The sequence below is a fragment of the Talpa occidentalis genome, unplaced genomic scaffold (assembly GCF_014898055.3).
Source record: "Talpa occidentalis isolate TD23 unplaced genomic scaffold, MPIMG_talOcc4v2.1 talOcc4.7, whole genome shotgun sequence".
Lineage (NCBI taxonomy): Eukaryota > Metazoa > Chordata > Mammalia > Eulipotyphla > Talpidae > Talpa > Talpa occidentalis.
Genome location: NW_023605083.1, coordinates 118,811,152 through 118,828,577, shown reverse-complemented (window position 1 = coordinate 118,828,577; position 17,426 = coordinate 118,811,152). Strand labels below are relative to the sequence as shown.

The window sequence follows — 17,426 nt, the reverse complement described above, 5'->3', positions numbered from 1 at the left end:
CCTCTGCGGCACCAGTTCGATCCCCAGCTGCTCCGCGGCCACTGGAGGAGGGTCCCACGTGGCGCGCAGACCTCTCCTGCTGCCTGCTGCTCCCCTCAGCAGTGTACTTCGGTCCTTCTGCCTGCTCTGCTCTCCACTCTGGCTCTGGTGAATTCTCTCACCCTCCCGCGCTTCTGACTGTACCCAGTGCTTGTATAAACAAAACAAACAAACAAATAAATAAATAAAACATGCCTCTATAAAAAAAATAAAAATAAAAAAAAAATAAACTGTCATCAAAAATAGGGGAGTGTTAGGTCTCCCCTGGTGGTGCAGTTGAGTGCTGAGCTGCGAAGTTGCCCGAGGCCTCTGCAGGGCTGGTTCGATCCCCAGCCGGCCACCGGTGAGGGTCCCACATGGCGCGACAGACCTCTCCTGCTGCGCCTGCTGCTCCCTTCAGCAGTGTGTTTCATCAGTCTGTCTGTTCTGTTCCCCGCTCTGGCTCTGGTGAATCCTCTCACCCTCCCACACTTCTGACTGTACCTAGTGCTTGTATAAATAAATAAATAAATCTTTAAAAAAAAATAGGGGAGTATTATGATCTGAACTGTTTCATTGAGGTATAACATAAGGACAGTAAAATATACAAATCTCAATGAACACACACACAAACACACCCCTAGGTCAAGACATAGACCACTTCTCTCACCACCGAGGGTCTTCGTGCCCCTTCCCAGTCAATACTCTTTCCCACCCCACCCCAAGTAACCATTCTTTTACTTCAACTACTTTACTAGATTAATTTTGCCCGTTCTTGAACTTCTTTTAAACGGAATCGTATGATATGATCTGAAGTGTCTGGGTTCTTTTACTCAATATTATGTCTATGAGATTCACTCAGGCAGGTAGTAGGAGCTAATTCTTTACTGTTACAGGTTATTCCATTGTAAGAAGATACCACTATTGGGCCTCCCTGGTGGTGCAGGGGTTAAAGGTACAGTGCTATCCAGCTATCGCCAGCCATTGCAGCATGAGTTCGATCCCTGGCCAGGTAGCTGACCTCACCCCCACACCTCTGGCCTATACCCCAGTTCTTGTATGCATAAATAAATAAATCTTAAAAAAAAAAAAAAAAGATACCACTATTGATTTGTCCATTCACGTGTTGACAGATACTTGGATTTCTTCCAATTTCTTTATCATGAATAAAACAGCTGTGATCACTGGTGTACCTACCTGTCTTTTGGTGAACATGAGCATTAATTTCTCTTGGATCTTTTTAGACGGCCAGTTTTCCAAAGTGATTGCATGAATTTGCACTCTTTCCAGCAATATATACAAGCTCTGGTTGCTCCACATCTTCACTGATGCTTGCTCCTGCCATTCTTTAATTTTAGCCACCTGTGATCTGGTTTCGGGTCTCAAATAGCACCCTGGCTGCAATGTGGAGTACTGACTGGGGTGGGGGTGGGGGAGAAGGAAGGGTTGAGAGGAAGTCGAAAAGCCAGCTGGAGGCTAGGTCTTCCAGGAAAACATAAAAAAAGCTTTGGACTAGGTGGTAAGTCACAGAAAAGCAGACCAACCCAGGACATGTTCTGGAATTGCAGCCTGGGTGGATAAGAGGACCACTTTCTGAGCTGTAGACTGAGGGAATGGCATAAGTAGGACAAGGAAGGTCAAGGGCTCACTTATAGCTGTTTGAACAGATGATGTCTCCTGGAGCTTAGACTCTCATTAGAGCTGACACTAGGCTCTAGATGCACCCACCTTGGTACAACTGGTGAATGTTGGTCGTCTGACTAGTAGTACTGTCTGCATCGGACAGATGCGGATTAAGATGCCAGTTCTTCCCCTGGCTCGCCCTGCACCTTGGACTTTAGGCTGAGACTGCCCAGGCTCCATCTACCACCTCCCAGGCCACATCCTATGGCACCTGGAATATGCAAGAACTAAATCATTGACTCTTACAAGTTCTAGGTCCCCTGGAGCATGTCTCACAAGGCTGACACTTTTTCCTCTCATCCACATTTCCAAAGTCACTCGTCAGCCCCACTGAGGGCCCAGCATACAGCCCTTCCCAGCCTCAAGGAAACAGAGTGGAGACGGCAGGTATGTTGATTCATAGACTTTATCAGCTTTTTCTCCACCCAGTGGTTTCGGCAATGACAAGCGAGCCTGTACAATACACAGGGTTCACTCTGTTAAAGCTGTAGGGTGCAGGGAGGGGTCTGGGCAGCCCCTAGGATGCAGCAGGTGTCGAGGCCAGGGATGGGCAGCAACCCACACTGGACAGTGGGCACCAGGGTTGGAGGATTGTGGGAGCTGGAGTGAGGGGTCATGAGGAAAGGTAGGAAAATTTGGGGGAGAAGAGGGTGCATTAACAGTTGCAAGGAGAAAGCAGGGAGCGGTGGGGGGCATGGTCACCATCTGTAGGGATGAAGGGGTGGGACATGGTGCCTGTGTGTGTAAAGGGGAGTCCATTTTTTTTGCGGCAGGAACAAGACAGACCGCTGTATAAAAGGGACTGTACAACATAACCTATGATACAATCTTTACATATGATACAAGGTTCTTTCCCTCTTTGAGATTTAAAAAATAAATTTACAATTCCAGAGCTTTTGGTAAAAAATATTTACACCCTAGAGCAAGAGCAGCAGCTGCTTCTGCTGCTGCTGCTGCTGCTACCTCTTCAGAAGGGAAAGAGGTGGTTCCAGAAAAGAAGGGGAGGCTGCTTCAGGAAACCTCACCCACTAGCTGCCAGGAGCCCCCTGCACCCCTCAGCCCTGGAGGCCTGTGATGGGAGAGGAGGGGAGACAGAGAGGTAACAAAGGCATCGCCAGAGTCCAGTTTTGCCTTTACAGTCTCTGCTGTTCCCTCACCCCACACTTTTGGGGGCTGTATGCCCGAGGCCCAGGGATTCACCTCACCCCAGCTCTGATTAGGAGGACAAAGGGGGAGTCAAGACAGGGAGGACAGAGACCATGTGCTTGGTGTCAGACACCAGAGCCAGATGGGAATGACAATTCCCTTCTTAGCAGTGAGACACCCTAAAAGCAGAAGTGTAGGCAGCAGGCCGCCCTAACTCCTGATACCACCATACCCCATCCCACTGCACCCCAGAGGGAGGGTTCTGTGGGCAGCTTAGGCCTGTGTTTCCCTGAGCATCTTTCACCCTCTCGTCAGAGCCCTCTCGAGCCTGTTCACAAGGGCTGATGGGTAACCCCTCCCACCTGCCACTGCAGTTTCGCCCACAAGCCTGGGCATGCTGGGCAGCCAGAGGAGCTGAGCAGGGAGCGATGAGGTGGGGAAAGCACCCCACACTGTCCGGGGGCAGAGAAGATAAGGGTAGCACCAAACAGAGGGACCCCACACACACAGCACACATAACACCCTCCCTCCACGACCAGAATACTTGCTCCTTACAAGGGGGCGTGCCAGTGTACACAGATGCAAGGGCAACAAAATATTCCCAGGGGCACAGCCAGGGGTCCCAGCCCTGACCAGACAGGAGCCAGACAGATGGTGGAGAGGAAGGCTGCTGAGCCCATCCACAGTTTCCATCCTCCAGAGGAGAGAGGGGCAGCTCCCCTTCCTGCTTGGGAAGTGACGGCTGGAAACTCCAGCCCTGGAACAGACCTCCAAGGGAGAGGACCAAGGAAGGAGGTCTCTGCCCCCTCCTCCTGCTCCCCGCCAGGGCAGGAAGCAGCGGTGGTTTGGGCTTGAAGGAATAAGGGGAGAAGACTTCAGCAGAATGGACAGAGTTCAGGGTAAGTCCTCCCAACTCTTCCCCGTGGGGCGGGAAACTGCTCCAGGGCCAGAGGCCAGCTGTGAATTGGGACATAGTGCAAAGTGCTTGAGTGCCAGGTGCCCAAGGACCCTGTGGGGGCCCCCTGCTCTCACTGACTGTTAGCCTCCAGTTTGTAGGAGAGCTCGAACAGGAGGTTCTGGTTGTCGATGACCTGGAACTGGCGCACATAGGCCTTGGTCTGCAGGTGGTGGGGGGACGCCTCCATCTCCAGGCCTGGGGGGTTAAGGACGGAGCGGAGTGGCTGTCAGGCTCCCAGTCTCCCCTCTCCTCCACACACATACAAGCCGGAGAAGAAGGGCGCGGACTGGGACAGGTGTCGGACAGAGGGTCGAGGAGAGAATGGAGAACCGACAACTTTGAGGGCAGGGCCTTCTCCCCAGATCCTCCGCCCGGTCAAGCCCTACCTGCAATGCTCTCAGCACCCCAGGTACTCACATAGGGGCCGGCTCCGGTACTTGCGGATTGTCCTCACTTTCTCAGCCACTGAATGCTGGGAGAGAAGAAGGAATGAGCCTTGGAAAGGGCAGAGGAAGTTGCTCGCCCGCCTCCATCTCCGCTGGTTTCACTCCCCCAGTCCCCAGTGCTGGAGGGTCTCTGAAGGACCGAAGGAGGGGGTATAGCAGGGTGCCCCATGGTGGGAGGGGGAGTTGCCCCAGAGCTGCCTGTCAGCTTTGCCACCGTGGGTGGGTTGCCACAGTGATGCCGCCAAGGAGACAGTCAGGAGTCTGTTAGACAAGCTGGGCACCGTGGAGGAGGGCTGTTCTCTATATGGAGGTGCCAGGAGTGGGGGTTGGCACTCACAGGACTGGGGGTTGGCAGTGCCACTCACCAGCTTCTCGATGTTCACCAAACCGTCTACCAGGGTCTTACTCCCCTCATGCAGGAAAGTCAGGTCTATGGGTGGGGAGAGAATCAATTGTTAGGACGGGGTACGTCCAGAAGGCCACTGCACCCCAGACCCTTCCCTCCCGCAGAACCCAGTCTGGGGGGCTCCTCTCTAGGTGGGCATCCAGAGCTGAGTCGGAAGTGGGCATGGAGACTGGGGGAAGAGCACATCTCACCTTTGAGGATCAGAGGCACGAAAGGAATCACAGGGGGTTTCATCTTGGAGATCACTTCTCGGTAGCTTTTGTGGTTTCTGCAGGGGTCCTGCATTCAACAGAAGAGGGATAAAGGGATAAGGACAGGCCCATTGTGCCCCCAAATGCCCACATCCTTTTTCCCCTCCTCTCCCGCAGATACATCTCTGATCAGGTGGAGTGTGATGGGTGTTTAGCTAGGGTGGGGGAGAGACAGCTCCGCCCTCTGCTCCAGGGAACACAGGGAAGCAAGCCTTCGCCCTTCCCTGCCAGCACAGTGGGGAGGGGAGGGGGATGTCAGACACTAAAAACCCTGAAGCTTGAGAAAGAAGGTTTATAGGAAGAGCGAGCTCTGGAGAGTAAGTCCAGGGGCAGGTAAAAAAAAGAAGCCAAACCTACTTACCGTCAGGTTCTCAAATTTGCGGAACAAGTTCTTGAATTTCCCTGGCAGCTTCTGTAGAGTTTGAAGAAAGCAGGCAGGTGAGAGTGGAATTCTCAGGGTTTCAGGAGAGCCTCTGACTAATCCCCAGGTGTTAGTGGGGAGAGGGCCTGTGTTTTGCAGGGAGTTGGGAAGCTGCTGGGTGGGGCAGTAGAGTGAGCCCTTGGCGAGGTCTGGGGAACCTGAAGCAGCCCCGGGGAAGGAATTATTCCGGGGCAGTCCAGGCATCTGCTTATACACGCGGTGGGTGCGCCAAGGAGCCTCCCAGAGTGCGGGCTCAAGTCCAAGCGCCAGTCTGCAGCCTGGGCTGGGCTGCCGGCCCCCACTCCCGCGGGGTGCACTCCTGCCCCAGGACAGGGTCCGTCAGCCCAGCGGGGTGCCCCGAGCCAGCATCTGCCGGAAGAGGGCGCCTCTCAGTGGCCACAAAGGCTCCCCAGAGGCAGTCGCAGGGCACTGGGGTGAGCCCAGGATGCCGGGACTGAGGCCCGAGGCCGGGATCCCGCAGGCGGGCCGGGCCGGCGCAGACGGGAGGGGAGGGGAGGAACCGGGTCTCATCACCTCCCAGGTGAGCCGCAGGCGGCTGACCGCGGCGTTGTCCAGCCCCATGACCACCGCGTAGAAGGACAGCAGGTCCTGGTTCTGCTTGCAGCTGCGGGGGTGGGAGCGGGGTCAGCCGGGCTCGGGGCCGCGGGCCGGAGCCCCCACCCCGCGGGCCGCACTCACATGGCCGCGATCTTGATGAATTTCTTGAGCAGCTGCGCGCGCTTGCCCGGGGCCTCGCACAGCAGCACCTCGGTGGCCACCCAGTGCGTGACCTCGCTGCAGCGCTGCAGCAGCAGCTCCAGGTTGGCGGTCTCCCGGCGGCCGCGCTCCCCGTGGAACACGTAGTCCACGAACTCCAGCTGCGCCCAGGGTGGCGGAGGGCCCGCGGGGCGTGGGCGCACGGAGGGAAGGCAGGAGGGTGGGGGCGGGAGCGATGGAAAGTAGGAAAAAACGGGACAGGATGCAGCAGAGATAGGGGAACAACATGAATAATATTCTACCATCTAGTGAGAACTTACTAGGTGCCAGGCACTTGCTAAAGGCTGACTAATCCTCAAGACAGCCATCTGATAGACATGGTCGTTTTAAGAGTGACTCTGGCCATGGTTTTGGCCAGGTTCTGCGTCAGCAGCACTTGGGCCCTGACCCACTCTGCAAGGGGGTGCTCTCTTTGCTCAGGGAGGCCGGCATTACCTAAGGACTCCCTAGCAGCCAGCACTAACCAGGCAGTGCAGCTGCAGACACTACCTCCCTCCAGGTACCCCCAATGGCACATTTCTGGCTCCAGAAACCCGACCCACCCACCCAGTCTGCCCCCCTCAGTCCCCACCTCGTGCACACATCGGAACAGCTCCCAGTGGAAGGCAGTGAGGTGGTTGGCCACGTCCTCAGGCTCCACACGGTGGATCTCTGTGTCTCCGGGGGAGACCTGAATCTCCTCAGGGAGAGGCACCTGGTGGCAGACAGGGACACGGGGCTAGGCTCCACTCTGGGCCTGTAAGCTACTGCTCCCAGATCTTCTCCACCCCCTGCCAAGGTCTCACGAAGGGGTTCTTACCAGGGCCTCATAGCTGTCCCGGGTGCAGGCAAACAGGTGGCTGTTGATGCCCAGCGTGGTGAAGACACAGTCTTCAGTGGGCTGGAGAAGGACCTTCTCTGCAGAAGAAGGAGGTGCTCTGCTCCAGCCCCAGATACCTGCACCCACCCAGCCGCGACCCCACCCACTCAGGAGCCCTCCCCCTGCACACACAGTTTAGACCGATGGGACTCAGATGAACACATTTATGCCACATGTCTCTGAAATTTTTCAAATAGTGATTTCTTTTGGGCCCCACATTTTATTCCTTTTTACCCCCAACATTCTTTCGCAACTCTCCTCTCTCATTCTATCATCCCTGCAACACTGGAAAAGCAGGAATGTTCTCCCCATCTTAGAAGAAACTAAATGGCTACTTTGCAGGCTGCCTGTTCACAGGACTGGAGGTCAAGACTGTGTCTTTAGCCTCAAAAACACAACATCCTTAGGTCTTCGAAGGGGTTAAAGAACCAGCACGAGATCCCAAGGTGAGTAAGAATCTAGCACCCACATCCATGGCCAGGTGCCGAGGACCAGTGCTTCCCAAACTTTATGTGCAAAGGAATCCCCTGGGAGTCTTGTTCAAATGCACACTCCGATTCAGTAGGTCTGGGGTGGGGGGAGAGAGGCTGCAATTTTAACAAGCCCCAGGTGATGCTCAAGCAGCTGGTCCCAGAACCGCACTTCAAGCAACCAGGGCCCCAGTGCAGACAGGACCTAGCACCCTGTCTCGATCCCTGCTGCCCTAGGACCCTAAGCTTGTGAGTTTCAGCTGTCCTGGCCCCCAGCTCTTTCTGACCCTCACCTCCTGAGGAGGCCACAGCTACCAGGATGAGGGAATCCTCACGCCCCGCAGGCTCCTCGGAGTACTGCAGTTTCTCTGTCACAGAGCCCAGAATATCCTGGACAGATGCTGAGAGGCGGCTGCGTATGGTCACGTAAGAGTGGTCAGGCATGTAGACCCGGCAGAAGACTAGACAGAGACAGGGAAGTGGTGTCTCATCAAAGGGCAGATGGCAACTCTGGCACAGTCCCCACCAGGGTACCTCACTTTCCCACCTCACCCAGCCCAACCCTAAATTGGTTGGTTTCTGAAAAAGATACTGTGAAAAGGACCAGTTCTACCACACAAGGCCAGAGACCCCACAGGATCCCTGAGCCCCTCCTCTTAATGCCCACACTCACTCTCATCGGAGCCCCGGAAGGCCACTCGGGTCTGCAAGCAGGAGTCTATCCGGCGGAAGTGGCGGAAAAGCGGTTTCACCTGCTTGCTGGGAGGCTGGCTCTCCTCTGGGATCCTGGCAGGGACACAGCCGGGCATCAGGAAGCTCTGCCAGGCACTGGAGCGCCAGGCAGTGTCAAGTGGGGATATCAGAACTGGGTCAGGATGCTCTGGCACCAGGTTTAGAGAGTGGCGAAGGGGGTGAGGAGAGAGGACAAGGACAAGCCTGGGACAAATGTCCAAACCAAATGTCCCCTCTTCTAGGAATTCTTCTCTGACCACCGCACCCCCCACCAGAAAAGGTCACTTTTTTTTTTTCCTGCCTCAACTGCTGTGGGATGGCACAAGATCGAGAGCTTTTGAAGACTGGGGTTAGTTTTTGCTGAATTCTTTTCTAGGCCTAGCACGCTGCTTGGCACATGGTAGGTGTAGGTCATCAGCTGTTTGCTAAAATGTGCTGACAAAGACTTCACAGCCAGGAGGGAGAGAGACGTGCATGCAGCTGCTGCTAACACCAAGCAGGAGGTGTCAGGTGGTAAAGCAGTAGAAGTAGAGGGATGTTGTTGGTGTGGGGGAGAGACAGCAACTCCTGAAAGGACGATTGGGAAGATGGCCTTTGACCTGGGCCTTGAGGGTCAACAGGAGGAGAAGGGGCGGGTGGAGGGCATTGTGGACCACATAATCCGCTGCAGAAAGGTGGCTGCAGAAACCGAGTGCAGGGAATGGGAGGGTGTACGGGGAGTGTTGTGGGTGGAGAGGGATGTGGGTGATGAGGTGGGAAGGATCAGAGCAGGCAGGAAGGGAAGGGTGTTACATCTTGTGCAAAGATGGTAGGCAATGGGAGCTGTGGATGTTTGGGAAAAGAAGCCTGATGTTGTCGAGTTTGAGAGCTCCCTCTGTTGTCTGCATAAGAAGGGCGAGAAAACACGAGACCTTAAGCTGAAGCCCTGCACAGGGGCTGTGGCATTAATCCAAGCTAGAGATAATGAGAACTGAAGGAGACTCATGGTGGGATGGAGCAGACTCATGGTGGGGACGGAGAAAGAAACTGAAGGACCAAAGAGGTGGAGGGAGGGAGCTAGTGATGTTCTGAAACCAGCTCACATTACTCATGAGATTGTTAAATTTGGGGGAATTCTGCCAACTGATTTTTAAACACAGCCATTAAATATATGTATGTATGTATGTACATGCATATACATATATGTAAAATAAACATATAATATGTAAAATAGACTTACAGCCAAATTATTATCAAAACAATCATTTTCTAATTGTTTTTACTATTATCCCTGCTCCTCAGGTCATTTGCGTCTACTGTATTTGTCTGGGGAAAACACTATGCCTGCTACTACGACACATCTCTTCCCAACTCCACATTCAGAGATGTCACGTTGGTAACTTGAAATCAGCCATGGTGAGAGAATTTATAGCATGGGAGTCAGCAAAAGTGACAAATCAGGGCTCTTTTTCCTGAAGTGATGGTTGGGTGGAGGAATAAATGGATGGGAGAATGGACCCCAAATGACTGGAAACTGTGCTTTGTGCTACTCTCTAGTGCAGGAAGGGACTGACATGAAACCCTACTGGAGCCAAAAGACCAGGAGCAGCCCCTGTAATGGAGAAACGTAGGAGAGGGGACGTCTTTCCTGTCCTGTCCCCCAACCCAGTCCCCTCACTTTAGCTCCACAGTTTCCACAAGCTGGTGCAGCCTCAGGGTTTCCTCTCGGAGGTCCTGGTAAAGGGACTCATCCTTCATAATCAGCAGGTACAGATCCTGGGGAGCAGAGGAGAAAGGAGGTGAGGGCAGGAGTCTCATTCCAGCTCATTCCATCACTCTCACAGGTCTAGGGCAAGGTCTCCTTGCCACTGAGCACAGAAGAGCCATTCAAGCTAAAGCCCCAGCACAGCTTCTTCCAGGTAGCCAGCGTGAGAAGAATGGCTCCTTCAAAGATGCCCCCTTCCAGAACAGCTCATCCACCTCCTCTTCCAGGCCCACCTTGATGATGCGGCCAGCCCCCTCTTCCTCCTGCAGCAGCCCCTGGTAGGTATCCAAGAAATGAAGCAACATGGCTAGACAGGCCTGCTTCCGGCCCAGCCCCTCGGGGCCCTCCATGCCTCCTGCCCAAACAAAGCTGACCCCAAGTTAAGAAAAAGCCCTGGGCAGGCAGACCTGGGGAGACTGGGAAGGGAAATGGGGGAGACTAAACCACCCTCAAATATTCTGTAGGTTTGGAGCCAGGGAGAAAAGAGCTAAGGGAGCCAAGATCTCCTCATGCTTCTGTCCAGTTTTTGCTCAGAGCAGGTAGGGATGGCACCCACTGAACCACTTTCCAGCTCCTGCCTGTAGACTAACCCAACCTGGAGCTCGTGGGGAGCTGACAAAGGCCAGTGGCATTATCACAAATCTGACCCTACTTCAGTGTAAGACCTGGTGTTTCTAAGAGAGCCTGTGATGGTCCACACAGTGACCTCACGTTTACAACTAAATCCTAAAATAACTCAGTGAGAGGCTCTATGCTTACAGGCGAACCAGTGAAGAGTCCAGCCAGTGGCTTATCTCTAGCCAAGGCCAACCCACAGACACGACCTGATGTTTACATCAAACCCTGTAATAACTCACTGGGCAACCAGATGTTTAGAGCAATAACTCAGCGGGCAGAGGCAATCTTAATAGAATAATAACGCCTTGCATTTGTACAGGGCTCTGTAATCTCCAAGGCACTCCCACATCTGCTATCAGATTGCACTCCACAGCCCTGTAGATAGCCAGGGCAGGTGCTCTACACCCCCGTTTTAGAGAAGAGGAAACTGAGGTCCCAGGAGGCTAGGTGATCTGCCCATGGTTACCCAGCTGGTGAGTGTGTTTTTGAGGGGAGAGCTGAGGCCCTGATATCATGGTGGGTGGGGAAGTGGCTCCCTCCCGGCCTCCCCTTTTGCAAGTTCCTCAAAAGGATATTACTGGTGTAGCTCCTGCAGGAATTTCTCCGTGGGGAGGAAGAGAGAATGGGTGAGGACGATGTCATCCAGCAGGATATCTGTAGAGATCAATTGGTGCCACTGATGATGGGCGGCTCTTCCAGACCCAACTGGACACTCACCACCCCTCTCTTGCCTCTGAGGGTGAGGTCTCATTAGCCAGGCGGGAGCCCCAGCCACCTGCCCCATCATGCTCTGCACGCTCACACACATATGTGTGTGAAGGTTCTGGGCAGCCGCTGCGGGGGTGGGGTTGGCAGCTGCCAAGGCAGCTGGAGGGAAGGAGGGGGCACCCTTCCATCGCCACGCCCACTTTCTCTTCAATGTGTGTGGGAAGCTGGTCAGATAATACATCAAGTTTGAAATCTACCCGAAAAAAGGAGGTAGACCCCAGAAGTGTCTCCAGATCAAGTGAACTTCCAAACCCAGAAGTTGGGGTCAGTGGGGTGTGCGTGTGTGTGTGTGTGTGTGTGTGTGTGTATGTGTGTATGTAAGAGTGTGTGTCCAACCCTCCCCCTCCTTCCCTAACAGCTTTGAGTTCTGACTAGGCAGGTGAGAACCAGCCTCATTAAAAGGGAGAGGGAGCAACCACAGTCTCTTTGATCCCAAAGCCTTTAAATAGAAGCGCTGTGTCCTCTGGATGCCCAGAGAAGGAAGGGTTAATGATGGAAGGATGGAGGGGAGTGGCTCCTCTCATCACCCCTGCCCCTCCACACCCCCATCTGGGCCTGGCTCAGCCAGTCAGCCAGGTACAAGGTCGCCCTGACTTGCAGCCAGCCCTGGGGTGGGGCAGGGCAGCCTGGCACACACAGACAGGCAGGGCGCAAGGAGGGAGCCAGGTGTCCTCACCAGGACAGGTTAGGGCCAGGTCCCCCGGCACTGCCCCAGGACAAAACCACGGCTTCTGACAGTCCTTGGCGCACCATCCCCCGCCCCCCCCCCCCCCCCCCCCCCTCCACCAAGGAGGAGGAGGGGGAGAACCAACCCTAGATCCTCGACTTGCCTCAACTATTTCACTTCACAAAAAGAGAAACTGAGGCCCAGAGCTGAGAGGGACTTCCCTGAAGTTAGAAAAGGAACCCAGCCTCCTGAGTCTTTGTTCTTTTCCAAACGTGCCAAGGCAAACAGAGTGTCAGGGTAGAGCCCAGTGGTCAGACCGGGCTGTTCAGAGATTTGAGAGACTTGGAGTAACTTGTGTAAGTTCCCTCCTGCCACACACCATGGGAGGAAACCAAGATGGTTTGACAACACTGGTTATATTGGAGAATGTCAGAGTGGCACGTTAAGCTGATTCCCATTCACTCTGGGACTGGTTTGAGGCAGGGTTCCCCAAACCAGTTAGTCTGGGGACCCAGCCTGCTAGACAGGGAATAGGAGTGACAATCAATTCCAAGTCCTTCCCCAGAAGGGACTGAGCAGAGTCTGTGGCACCAGGTCTCTTTGTGGGAGGGAACAGACAGCTTCTTCTCCCTCTCCCTCTCTGCTCTCACCCTGCCATATTCTTACAGTGAGTCTGAGGCTCCCCTCTTCCCCCCATACCTCCAGCTTCAGGGATGGGAATTAGGAATGGGGAAGCCCAACAGGTTTGTTACACTCTTCCCCTCACAGAAGAGCTAAGTTGGAGCAAAGGAAGCACACGGGGCTGAGTGGGGGAGACGCTGCCATGGGGGCTACAGTTTGGTGTCTGAATCTTCCAAGGTGGGCACTAGTCCAACGCACAGCCTCCCCAGGGAATGTGTCATAGACACACAGGGTGTGTGGTGTGGGCGGGAAATTATGGTTAGGAGAGCTGTGTGTGTCTGATATTTTTCTAATTAAATCCAAAAGGTGTCAGCTCCCCAGGGCAACTACAGCCTGAGCCAAGGAGAAGACCCAGGTCTTGAGAAAAATCTAGGGGAGTAGAGACCCTTTCGTTACACCTAAGTTAGGGCTTCCTGCAGAGGTCTGAAAAACAACTGTGAAACCCCCATTTTGGGCCCTCAGTCAGAGCTCCCAATCCGCAAAGCCTGCTGCGCTTAGTGAAATGCCAAGGGCTACTACCCCAAAAGGCCTGAAGGTCCTCTACCTCAGCCACTAACCGGCAATTTGGGGCCTCAGTTTCCTCAAAATCCCCTTAGTAGGGGTGCTGGTGGGAGTGGTGAAATAGCATCATCGTTTAGGGAGTAAGCCTCTCAGGGTGTGGTTATTATTTTGTAAGGAGGCTGTGCACTGAGGCCCGCCAACCGGAAGGGCGGGAGTTGAAGAGACTCAGACCCCTGGATGCTGCAGTCCCCCCCACCACACACACACTGTCTGCCCAGCCACCTCTCCCCCAGCAAACACCTTTGGAGTCAGCCCCTAACTAGAACGCCTCCCTCCACCCCAGCTGCTAAGGACAATGCAACCCTTTGCCCAGGCCCAAAAGGCAGCTAGGGCCTTGTGCCTGCCTGGCACTGCCCTGCTGAGTGGGCCAGCCCTGTGCTCCGCAGCTTCTAAATGGAATCGGGGACTGGTAGCTCTTTCAGGGCTTGGACACCTCTGGGGGATGGCACAGGCTGCTCTGGGCAGCTTCCATCTTAGTGTGTCAGACCCTAATTGTAGGCCACTGAAGAAGGTAGCAACATCAGGAACCAGGGGAGTCTGTGGATAACAGGGCCAGGGGACAGGCCAGGTGGCTTGAGGAGAGAAAGAGGTTCCTCTTCTGGTCCAGCCCTGTGGGTGAGGTTGCCACGGGGAGGAAGGCAGGCGAGCCTGTCGCTTCTCTCCTGCAGAGGGTCAGTTCCTTGGCTAGACCCCTGCCGGGCTTCAGTTGACCAGCCGACCCCAACCCGAGGCCCCGATTGAGGCCCCGATTGCGCCGCCCCCACTTTCCAAGGGCGAGGAAGAGGAACCAGGTGGCGACCCCCCCCACACACACACACACACCTCACCGCTCCCGAAAGGACGAGCCAGCCCACTCCTTACCTGAGTCGGCGCTGTCCCTGGTGGCCCCTCCGGCCAGCCGCTCCAGAACCCGGTTCAGAAGATGCTCCGGCCGCTCGGGGACGCCCAGGGGGGCCCAGGGCGGCGAAGTCAGGGGCTCGCCCGGGGACAGCTCGTCAGAGGAGTACGAGGAGGGAGAGCGCAGGGGCCCCCCTCCCCCGAGCGGCCCGGGCCCCGACACCTCCTCTAGCTGCAGCCAGCAGGGGCCCCCGCTGCCGAGCTCCTCGGCGACCCCCGCCGACTCTCCCCCTTCCTCTTCTGGGGGTGGCTCCAGCCCCGGCTCGGCGGGGGGCTCCCGGAGGAAAGCTGGGAGCAGCAAGCGAGACACGCTCTGACGCCGCTGCAGCGGCCGCGGTCCCCCCGCCGGACCGCCGCCCCCGCCGGGCCCCCCGCCCCCGCCAGGGCCGCCGCAGCCGCCCGGACCCCCGCCGGGACCCGCCGCCACCGCTCGCCCCGCCAGCTGCGACGTCTGCTTCTTCAAAAATTTCTCCAGCGGCTTCATGCCCCCCTCCCCCCCGCCCCTCTCCTCGGGGACGCCGGGGAACCCAGGTGTCCCGGGCGCGGGCGGGGGGGGCGGAGACACGATGCTCAGAGCCGGGGGGCAGAGCGGAGGGCCGTGCCCGGCGCCGGACTGGGGGCCAGAGGTGCCCGGGGCTCGCTGGCGGGAGTCCAGGGGCCGGTGGCCGGGGGCGGTGCCAGCGGGAGGGAGCGCCCGCTCTCAGCAGCCCCCCATGCCGGCCGCAGCCGCACGCGGCCCGAGGGTGGGTCGGCTGCGGGCCGGCGCCCCGGCTCTGCGCTCCGGGCCGGGCTGCGGCGGCACAGGCGGCGGGCGGAGCGCGCGGCGGGGAGACGCGGCGGCAGCAGCGGCGGCTGCGCTCCTGGCAGGGGGTGGGGGGGAAGGTGGCAGAGCGAGACCGCGCCCCCTCTCTGGTCCCCGCCCAGTCCCCGCCCCTGCCCTTTCGGGGCCCGCCCCCTGGACCGCGCGAGGCTTGAACCCGGCGCCCGACCGACCGCGAGGAAGACGGGCTGAGCGGGATTGGGTTCGGAGGAGACGCGGGGGCTCAGGGCAGGGGTGGGGTGTAATTTACCCGTGGGTAAAGCCGGCGTTTACGGGGACTCTTGGTATCATTTCTAAGAACCTGCGCTGGTCCGTGGCCTGCCTTGACCCACCTACCTGTATCCAGGTGAGACCTGCAGAGGTTGCTGGCTGGGTGTCCATCACTCTTAACCCCGAGAGTGTGCTCTGTTGCCATGTTCGCAAGAACATGTGGCCTTTAGCTTCTTTCTGTGACGACTGGGAAGGCCTCTTGGGTGGATTGGCATCGGTGCTGGGGGCGGTACCGATCTGCCCTCTCTGGTAGAGCACAATCGGTGGTGAGGGCCTGGCCTGTGAGAGGCAGGTACTGGCAGGCAGGTAGAAGCCAGGCAGGGAGCAGCAGGTTGTAGCAGGTCTACTTGGGGAGAGAGAAGAGACAGTAGGCAGTGGGGAGGCCAAAATACAAGGGCACCTGAGCCCAGCTGGAAGCAGGAGGAAGCATGGCTCGGTGGAGATGGGTGACAAGCTCCAGAATTGCCAGCCCAAATAATCAGGCACAGAGCATGCCCACCCCCACCCCAAAGTTTACACAGCCAATAAAATAAGCCTTATTGTTGATTCCTATGCCAGGAGTATTCTGTCCCTAAGAGTACACCGCCCTTGGAGGAGGAGGGTACAGACACGCTCAGTATAAGCACACTCAAGGTTAAGGAGTGTCACTAGATTCTAGATGGGTCGAGGCTCCTTGGACTATGTCCCACCCGTTTACTGTGTATGTACCAGGGACAGGAAAGCAGCAGGCTGGAAGTGGTGGTAGAACAGAACAGGACTTGTACTACACATGTGTTGCTGTGTATCTAGTTCTAAGTGTGCTAAAGCATGTGTTCTGAGAAATAAAGCTTTGCACATCCATCTGTGAATGTGGAGACCGAACATTAAAAAGGAGAGATGACAATTTCGGCTAAGAAGCTTGTCTAAAGATTCAAATATCAGGTTCCAGGGCTCCCTTTTCTGGATACCCCAATACCCCAGGGGTTAAGAAGGGAAACCGGTTGGAGTGACTTGGAGCTTCCCAGGCAGTTTCTGAACCAAATGGGAAGGGAGGGCTCCACTCCCAGCACATGCCACCGTTACCAGATTAAGCTGGTTGCCTTGGTAACCTCCTTTCTGGGCAGGATTTGGGATTGTCGGTTAGGAAGGGGAAAGAATTGGGGAGTGTGAAGGGTGTGGGGGCTGGAAATAAAAAGGGCAGAGACTTCTGGAAACTGGAAGCTCGAGGAGCAGAACCCCAGCATCCCTCCAACTTCTTAAAGATAGCGGACAGAGACTTATTTCAAGATGTTCAAAATCAGAGGAAGGACAATATGGAATCATGGTCCTCCTAGACTAGCAGTGGTTCCCAATCCTACTACACTTTGTAACACCAGGGGAACTTTTGAAAAATACTGATGTCCAGCCATACCCCATATCAATGAAATCAGATCTGAGATTGGGATCAAAGTTTGACTTTTTAAAAGACCCATGTGTGATTCAAATAGCCAGGGTTGAGAATCACTACCTCAGAATGACAACCCAAACCAAGTGGGTTGCAGATACTGAGACATGATTTTGGGATTCTAAGTCCTTTTCACTCGCCCACACAAAGGTAGCAGGTGTATGCCAATCCTTAGAGGAAGGATTTGCAGGGCATCTCAATGTATCATGGAAGAAATGGAAAGAGGGTAGTATGAATGACTGAGATGCAGGCAGAAAGCTTTAACTGAGCATCCACCTCAAGAACTTCTAGAAGGGGATTAGGCAGGGTTACCTAAAGCTAAACTGCCTGTCTCTGTTTCCCTCCTTTCTGCCCACTGAGAAGCAGGCTGGGAGGGCAAAGAGAACCTAGGGGCTTTGCTGAGCTTGAGTCTCTCCTCCCTGAGCCGGTTACCAGGGCAACAGAGAGAGCAATGAGATCCAACTGCAGGCCTTGGGAAGCAAGAAGCAGGGGTGAGGAGCAATCATCTTAACCTGCTCATTCCTCCAGTCAATAACCCACCCCCAAGGTTGGCTGACATTCTTTGCATGACCTTAGATCAGGTCCATAGTTACCCATCACCCTGTGAGGGAGAAGGGAAGCCAACAGGCAGGATACGAAGAGGAATTAGTGATGCACATGGAGCCATGGTCCTCTAGCTGTAGCAGCTGCACCAAAATGTTGTGGCAGGGGTGGGGTTGGGGGGTAAAGCCCCAAGTGTCATTTTAAGATGCACCTTACTGCTCATGCCCCCACTGGTCAAGGATTTATGTGACCCAAGGGCAGATGCTC

At 55.6% G+C, this 17,426-nt stretch overlaps 1 protein-coding gene across 2 annotated transcripts; it reads right to left on the bottom strand.

Moving 5' to 3' along the window:
* Positions 1 to 1,942: 1,942 nt before the first annotated feature.
* Positions 1,943 to 15,423, bottom strand: RAPGEFL1 (Rap guanine nucleotide exchange factor like 1). Of its 2 annotated transcripts, none has more exons than XM_037494201.2 (15): positions 15,345 to 15,423; positions 11,105 to 11,183; positions 10,145 to 10,280; positions 9,825 to 9,922; positions 8,109 to 8,221; positions 7,729 to 7,896; positions 6,906 to 7,003; positions 6,678 to 6,800; positions 6,029 to 6,207; positions 5,864 to 5,954; positions 5,270 to 5,320; positions 4,849 to 4,936; positions 4,617 to 4,681; positions 4,223 to 4,277; positions 1,943 to 4,000 (listed from the first exon to the last, which is right to left on the bottom strand). In XM_037494201.2, exons 1-15 carry the CDS (start codon positions 15,406 to 15,408, stop codon positions 3,876 to 3,878), a joined length of 1,533 nt encoding a protein of 510 aa, XP_037350098.1. In that variant the 5' UTR covers positions 15,409 to 15,423; the 3' UTR covers positions 1,943 to 3,875. The 2 variants fall into 2 exon arrangements, with proteins under 2 accessions (XP_037350098.1, XP_037350097.1); XM_037494200.2 differs by lacking the exon at positions 15,345 to 15,423 and adding an exon at positions 14,068 to 14,587.
* Positions 15,424 to 17,426: the final 2,003 nt, after the last annotated feature.